This window comes from Sinocyclocheilus rhinocerous, unplaced genomic scaffold (assembly GCF_001515625.1).
Source record: "Sinocyclocheilus rhinocerous isolate Xijiao unplaced genomic scaffold, SAMN03320098_v1.1 scaffold2637, whole genome shotgun sequence".
Taxonomy (NCBI): domain Eukaryota; kingdom Metazoa; phylum Chordata; class Actinopteri; order Cypriniformes; family Cyprinidae; genus Sinocyclocheilus; species Sinocyclocheilus rhinocerous.
In genome coordinates this window covers 329792-338646 of record NW_015641805.1, presented here as the reverse complement: position 1 = coordinate 338646, position 8855 = coordinate 329792, and the positions used below count along the sequence as shown (strand labels likewise).

Below are 8855 nucleotides of genomic sequence, written 5' to 3'. Positions count from 1 at the left end.
GGCATCACAGTATGGTGAGGGGCGTAACATTTCCGTCACACGCTTGAGGAATTCGGCCAATCACAACGCACTGGATAGCTGGCCAATCACAGCACACCTCGGTTTTTCAGACCGATGAGCTTTGTAAAAATAGACGCGTTTCAGAAAGGCGGGACATAGAGGAGAAACAATAATGTACAGTATGTGGAAAATAATGTGTTTTTTGAACCTTAAACCGCATAAAACACATTTCATTACACCAAATACACAAAATAATGTTCTTTTTAGCAGCATCATATGACCCCCCTTTACAAAAAAAAAAAAAAAAACTTACTGACCCCAAACTTTTGCACGACAGTGTGAACAACTTAAAATGTTTAAGAGAAAACCCTTTTGTTGCAATTTGATACAAGCGCAAGAAATTTTTAAAAAGTAGACAAAGGTCATTTTCTAACCAGAGATCTCTTTGCATCAGGCAAAAACTGGCCAAACTCTGCAAGCAGATCCTCTTGACCTTTGAAAAGACTTGCCACTTTAGAGAAAACCTCATCTTCGGTCATTCCTCCAGTGCTACGCCCTCTGCTCTCCTTCACCTCCAGCTGCTCCTTCTACAGATGGACACAGGACGCACAAATCAATGAACATCGCTAGTTTCAGCCTCAGGCAGAACACCCACGGATGGCCCACAGCACGTTCATTGACAGTCTGGTGCATACTGCATGAAAAAGGAAGCCATCTGCTAAAAATCATAAGCTCCAATCTGATTGGCTTGCTGAAACGCAAGACATCCACAAGCAGAAATGTATATTTAATAGGGCTAGGACAATAAATCAATGCATCGCGATTCGTGGATCGATTCTGAGTTTTTCGGAATGCATCGTGATTCTCTCTCGAATCGATCCTGAGCTTAGTTTTTAACAGCAGATGGCGCTCTAGGCTAGTTTTTAACCGCACACTCAAATGCTCACGAAGAAGAGCGCTTGTGCGTTCGGCTGAGTAATGCAAGTGGTTAAATGTACTTGCACATCGGCTTTTATGCTTTTATGATGCGAGATTAATGTAAACACAGCCCACTATGAACATCCTTGTAATTCACTTCAACCTTTTCTACATTATGAATGATTATTTTAGGTTCAAATGGTGCGTGTGTAAGGAACTGGAAGCAAGCAGAATACGGCTATTTCTAAAGCACGCAGCACCATCTGCTGTTAAAAACTAAGCTCAGAATCGATTCAAGAGAGAATCGCGATGCCTTCGGAAAATCTCAGAATCATTTCTCGATTCGCGATGCATCGATTTATTGTCCCAGCCCTAATATTTAATGTCTGTGAAATTATGAGAACTTAATACTTTTACAGAGACAGAAATTCAGATCACAAAGGCTACAGACATTTTTGCTGATCTAAAGGGCAGATAACAAAAGGAAAGTTCTTGACCAGAATATGCTGCATAGTGGACCAGACTTTATGTCGATAGTCAAAAGTCTTGCTCTGTGATATTGGTGGTAGCCAACCGGTTATTATCTGGGCTGGTAATACAAAAGGTTACAGGTAGGGTCAAACCTCAAGAAAAAAATGGATAAAAATGTGATTTCACTATTGCTCTCACCTGGTATGTATGTAGAATTTCCAGAAAGGCCCGGTAGATTTCTGGGTTATCCAAAAATCGGTTTTTGATCTTATTGACGTAACTGATGGCACTATCAAACTCCACAGGACTGGGCTCTGATGTGGGAGGGGACACCGACGTGGTGGCCGGCTGTGATTGGCTCTCTCGGCTGGGCAGAGGAAGTGACAACCTGCTTGATTGTTCAGGAGGTCCAGATGATGAAGCGATGCTCTCCGGAGAGGTCACAGCTTCATTCGGAGCTGATCCTGCTTCAGCCACTGCTGATGAAGAGGCACTAACCACAGAGCTGCCCGTGCTCCTTCCTGGTCCCGGAGAGACCTGAGAGAAAAGAAACCAAAGAACAGCCTTACTTTAATACACCAAGAAAGCCAACATCCCCACATAGGTTTATTACAACAGGAGAACAAGAATACATAACTTTTATGCAAAATATACACTTCAATTCAAAAGTTTGGGGTCGGGAAGATTTCATGAATGTTTTTGAAACTAACACTCACCAAAGGTGCATTTATTTAATGGAGATACAACAATATTTTATAACAAAACTAATTTAATATAGTGTTTTTTTATGTCTCTTATGCTTAACAAGACTGCATTTATTCATTCAATATTCTGAAATATTATTACAATCAAAAATAACTGTTTACTATTTTAATATATTTTAAAATAAAACATATATAAAAAAAATAAATGAAATTGTTCAATGAGCTGAATTTTCAGCAGCCATTTCTCCAGTCTTCAGTGTCACATGTTTCTTCAGAAATCATTCTAATATGCTGATTTGGTGCTCAAGAACATTTCTTACTATTATAAATGTTGAAAATGATTGCGCTTTATTATTGTAAACTCTGATACATTTTTTCAGGATTCTTTGATGAATAGAAAGTTCAAAAGAACAGCATTTGTTTGAAATAGAAATCCATTGCAACATGTCTTCAGTGTATGTTTGATCAATTTTATTCCCCCTTGCTGAATAAAAGTATTAGTTTCGTTAAAAAATAACTTATAAGCTGTCTGTTGCATTTGAGAAAACATGGTATAAAACAGTCATAACTGGTATGCTTGAAGGTATGAACAATTCATCAGCAAACTGAATTCATTGTAAAACTCTGTGTAAAGTTGCTTTGAATGGAAATATCCAGAATTGTGGTACATAAATGTAATTAATTTATTATTATTATTATTTTCGAGTTATTACAACTATAAATGTTGACCATGACAATCAAAACGACATGGAAGCAATAATAAAGCTCTTATAGATTTTCATGAAATAACGGCCCATTTATTCTAAAACACAAAGCTAATGTCATTTGGACTACTCCCTGACAGTCTATGTGGCATGACGTCACTAAAGTGTGAACTCGAAGGAAGCTAGCAAGGGGCCCATTTGGGACAGGGCCAAAGTCAACATGAAATCAATATCAACCCCATTTTCTTTCTTAATACATATTCCTGTCTTATTGTGCACAGTTCATCAGTGCACATTATTCCAAATAAAAAAATATTTGTCTTTGCAGTCACTCATTAAAATGAAATTACTTGCTCTGGCTCTTCTTTTGTCTTCTGCCAGAATGTCCATGCGTGTTATTGAAAAGCCAAAAAAAAATTGCCAAACAGCTATTTAGGCATTCTTTTAGCAAACTTGCATTCTAGTATGCAACACTTGCTTCACGAACTATTCAAGTCCCGTTAGATCTACCCTAAAAAAGATCTACCCTAAATTGTTTTTCTCTAAATATCTTGCTTCATTCAGAAAGGTCACACAAGTAAAATTATTTGTGAATGTGGTTCAGTGATGACCTTTTCGTGGTTGACGAACTGAAACAGTGAAAATGAAGAACAAAACACAAGACACCAACGCAAACAAATAGTAAACTGAAGCACCTCAAGTCCTACCTGTGAGGACAACGGGGATTGAAGAAATGCCATTCCATTCTTGGGAATTTCGATCCGATAACCAGGCGGTAGAAAGGCATTAAACCCCAGGACAAGGTCAGGATGCCCATGGAAGAGCTGAGAAACTCTGTTGATAACTCCTGGTGTGTCAATGCTGTGGATGGAGATATCAGAAATACAATCACTGAGGGCTTTTTGAGCATTAAAGCACATTTAAAGTGCACAGACACCTACATACCTTTGAGATTTAAACTCTTTCATGATATCCAGAAACTTATTGTATATTCCCGGATCATTTCCGAACCGTATTTTGACTTGGTCCAAGTAAGATAAGGCATCCTCCACCTGCAACAGATGTAAATCTTGTTTACCCAAATTATGATTCCAAACAACATAATACAAAACATATATATATATACAGTTACAAAAGTACTGTGGTGGTATGGGATGGTAATTACATGTATTTATGTCAGTTACTTTTTTGACAAGTACAATGGAAGTACCTTGGAGCATGATGCAAAGATACATGAATTTCACTATCATGGTACATACTAAAGTACCATGGTATTACCATATGATACAAATAACTACACCATACTACTGCCACAGTACTTCTTCTAAGGTACGCTGAAGAACACCATGGTACATGGCCAAAATAGCATGGTGGCATTGTGCCAATTTTCTGACTCGGAAAGGACCGATGTGGGACATCAAGTCCATTTATATTGTGGAGCCACATCACATTGAATGACTTTGCATTTGCTTCTACTATTAAAGTAACACATTGTCTACATTCTTTGAATTATGCAAGAGAAACAAAAAAGCACTGTGAAATCTAAACCACTACACACATACAAAACGCAAGTTATTCGATTTTTCCTCACAAGAACAAAACCCAACGAGAAAAAAACACGCCTAAATAAACCTTCAAGATAAAAAGAACAGTTACAATGTCCTACCCAACCACTTCGAAGCAGAAAACTGACCCAAATCAAGCGGTCTGGGAGAGAAAAAAAAACAGCCGGTTTATATTCTCTTTGTGGTTTTATTAATATTCAGTGAGGAAAATAAAGGCTCACTGACTCTTTTAGCTCTGCTGCGTTAGCACTAGCGCTAGTCACAACACACAACAACCCCGCTACGATTTCACAACAAAAACAAACAAAACGCGATTCAAACTGCTTTTTAACAGAGACATACACTTTTCATTTCTTTCAAAGGTCGGGTTAAAACGAAAAGGGACACATTTGTGACAAAAGCAGCTGTTAGCAGAGTAAACCCCCCCTTCTTTCTCTTATCTACGTCAATATTATAAAATAAACCAGTTTAATCTAAAACAAACGGAGTGTGAAGTGTGATTTTTGGCGGAGCCACAATAAATATCCACCGGTTTTGGTTTTAACAAAGAGCAGCGGTGAAAACACGACCGCGTAAGGAGAAAACATTAGACTTTAATTCAGTAGATACACTTCCATCATGTTTGACTGGTAAACTAGCAATGCTAGGAATCTGTGCGTTAAGCGACAGCAAATCGACTTTTCCAGCTTGAAATGATGTAAATAAGTGCGCAAGATTTTCAAACCCATTTACACACACTCAGTGTGAATGCTTTGATATGCCCCATATGCATACGAACAGCACAGCACTTCCTAATACACAATGCGTTGTAAGAGAGAAGGAAACACATACACTTGCTGCAATGCTTCTTACCTTTAGTTTCTGAAAGTGCTGCTGCTGGACTTGCTTCTGAACCACATAGGCCTTGTCTTGGATCTGGTTGATTTGCTTCGCAGTGCTGCTGCGAGCCTGAATTTTCGCCATGGTGCGTTTCCTTCCCCACCAACAGCCACCGAAGCCACGATGATTTACCGTCCCTCCGTGTTTGCAGGTTGTTCTGGCGTACAAAAATCAGTTCGTATCGGGGGGCCACCCAGCTCTCTTCCCCCCACAAGTCCGGTCTACTTTACCGACGGCCACCCAGTTACTCCAGTATAGACTTCCAGCTCAAGCCCGCAAGTGTGTTCAGACCTCTCAATCCCTACTAAAACTACACCGTCAAGTGTTCAGAACAATGACGAGCCCCCATCGATACCGGCGAAGAGAACCAGAAACAATGCATGTAATGTTTTTCCCCAATGGTCATATTATTTAAACAAATGATGTATGTCTCTTTAAATTCGGCGGCAGCTGTGCGCTCGATCCTAGCGTCCGGAAACGGAGGGAGTTGTGGAGAATTGAAAAGCGCATGCGCACAAACCGAAAGAAGGCGGAGTGTACGGGATCTCAGCGGCCGCAGGCATGAATGGGATTCTGCACACGTTTTTCTTCACTGGGAGAATGTTGTAGAAAAGTTGTTTTGCATTTATTTAAAATGTTTTATGACTCATTAATTGCTTTGACCAGTAATTCTGATCAAATTTATTATATATTCTTGTATAAATAGTACATTTTCTACACTATTATTCATTTGTATGTATCAGAGGTTCGTTTTTGAATGTCAAAGTTCACCACACTCTAAATGAGAAATTGCATGACAAGTGTCATGTTTACTCTTGCTTTAGTCATATATTTAACAAAAATAAATCACATTTGAATATTCATTAAATTAGTTACTGGAGTCAGTCTCTTGTTTTTGAAATGTAAAATAAAAAGGCTGACACAAAATTAAGGTTTTAAAAATAAGCGTGGTTTATAAAACCCAGATAGACAGGATCACCAAAGTGTATACAGAAACACAAATGAGATCATCAGTGGAACCATCATAGGAATACACTCAACATTTACAAACTACTCTGTAAAAGGGTAAACTCAGACATTTTCTCTCTTTTTATATCTCTATTTAATCACAGAACCACAAGTTTTTTCTATTTTTCTGTAAGTCTTTACTTACTCAAAAGTACAACCATCTATCAACTACAAACAATGTCACAGTCAAGTATTTAAGAAGGGATACAACATCAAGATAGGAGTTAGAAAAGATGCAGAGATATCAAGCACGTAACATCATGGGTTTAGCAAGCAATCAAGTCGACATAGTTTTCCCCCCATGAAGAAATGATGTCAGGGCTTGTGTATTATTCCAGTTCTGTATTTGAAATAGTAAAAAAAAAAGAGTACAAAATCAAAACCCTACATTTTGAGGGTTCGTCTCATAACAGAACCCCTAGTTAGGGTGTTAATGAGAATGTTAACGTGTCCCAATCGTCTCCCAATCCTCCCCAGCCAGATCAGTTCACGATATCGACCTAAAACCACGTCACCCAATAAGTCCTGTCAAATGGGCACAAACCCTTGGGATGAAAGTGTTATGAGTAGAAATATACACCTACTGTAGATAAAACCGATCACATTCCATATTCACTAATGCTTCTTAAGTTACACTATTTAGACAGAATTCACATATGTAAGACTGTGGGATTGTGATTAATCAAAAATGCCCTTCATCTACCATAATACTGCTCATTTAAAGCAAGAGTCTCCACCTTGTACATAAATAATTAGTACTATAAATTAACCGACATTCTTTTACACATTTAAAATGTACAAAATTAAACAATTTACAGTGCAAAACAAAAGCAGCATGCAGGCAAGACAATTGGCAATGCATTACAAAAAGCACTGGATGGGGCAAATTTGTGCTCAGCATCCATATACGGTGATATTTGTTCAGAAAGTGTATCATTTCTACATTTTTTTTTGTGTGCCACTCGATAGTCTACTCAATAAAGGATTCAGTCAGTTCTGAGAGTCAAGAACTAAAGACAGCAAAGTAAGACACAGTGTGCCAAAGGATCATTTTGAGAACAAGAAGATTAATATTAAAGGACAAAAGGACCGCACGTTAACACAGTAACACCACATCTTCAATGAGGATAGCATTCTTTTGCAACCACAAATCACATGTAGTTTTTCCTTTCTTCTGTTAGATTTGTAATCCAAACTATGAACATTTAAATTTAGCCTTAAATGTGTCAACTAAAATGTTACTCACAAACACAGCGCCTGCTATCTGTACATTGTTTTTTCATTAGCACTAACACTTTTCTTTTAAAGAGCAAATGAGAAGGGAGATTGTGAAGACAAACCAATCTTTTCATTTGATTTTAGTTACAGCTGAAAGATTGTGCTTGCAAAAATACAAGGACGTATGCTGCTGAAAGAGTATCTAAATAAACTAAAAGCTGAAAAAAGTAAGCAATACATGCATATCAGCTAAAACAGCCCTGGTGTTTTTTTATCTTTCTTTTTTTTTTTTGATGACAACAATGGATATTAATCATAATAAAAGTCATTGCAAGTTAAAATGACAGTCTTCACTCTCTGCTATCGAAGCATTATGATAAAAAGGCAAAAAACAGATGCTTTTCTCCTAAATATGTTGTTTGAAATTCAGAGACTATGTATGAAAATGTATGAAAGACAAGGTAGTTATACCTGTCTCGCAAAAATGTACATTGTAAATGTACATTATAGATCACATACAATCACATTTTTTCATCAAAATGTAAAACTGATTCTAAAGATATTGCCACATTCATCAAGCATACAAATAATCAAATTGTGACCATAGTTAAGATGTTGGTGAGTACACCTCACCACCCTGGAACTACTTTTTGATGCACAACATTTCATATGGTTTACCACAATACAAAACTGATATCACAACCATAAGAATTATAATCGACTGGCAGTGTTTGCATTTCCTCTTTGGCTTGCAGTGGTAATGGCAATGCTTAATAAGTGATACAAACACATTAGTTCAATAAAAATGTGTCCACTTCCATTCAGTTTGCAGTTGGGTGACAATTACTGTATTCCTGAATCTTTTCAGTTTAGTGCATCATTGCATTTGAAATAGTTCACAGAATCATCTGATCCTTTTTTTTTTTTTCCCCAAATAGTATTTCAAATATTAACCAGCAATGTCAGGTTTACTTATAGTTGTTTTACTGGTCAAAGTATCAATAAAAATAACAATTCTATACATCAGCAGGAGGACAGCAGAATATAAACTTTTTGTTTAACATCAGCTATCGCTCCCCAAAAGAACACACACACACACACACACACACACACGCACACACGCGCACACACACTCCATTCTCTCAAACACAAACCATACATGGCAAAAATATGACAGCTTTGATATCAAAGCAATGCATGTTAAAAATAAAACATTTGCATATTAAATATGATGAAACAATAACTCTCTAAACATTGTGTTTTTTATGGTTTAGAAATATGAAGCATTTCCAAAAAGTGCCACCAGGGCCGTACTCTGATGTCATGACAACTCAAAAAACAAATAAAATGAAAGAAAACCCCTCCAAAACAATTAAAAGAATATAACC

At 37.3% G+C, this 8855-nt stretch overlaps 1 protein-coding gene across 1 annotated transcript in view; it reads right to left on the bottom strand.

The window, feature by feature from the left end:
* LOC107755301 (paired amphipathic helix protein Sin3b-like) overlaps positions 1-5747 on the bottom strand; it is a 16076-nt gene extending 10329 nt beyond the window's left edge. The window contains exons 1-5 of the mRNA XM_016572051.1: positions 5215-5747; positions 3743-3849; positions 3505-3658; positions 1588-1926; positions 435-587 (exon numbers count right to left, since the gene is read on the bottom strand). Coding sequence (XP_016427537.1) covers positions 435-587; positions 1588-1926; positions 3505-3658; positions 3743-3849; positions 5215-5325 — 864 coding nt within the window. The 5' untranslated portion in view covers positions 5326-5747. The remainder of the gene's footprint in view (positions 1-434; positions 588-1587; positions 1927-3504; positions 3659-3742; positions 3850-5214) is intronic.
* Positions 5748-8855: the final 3108 nt, after the last annotated feature.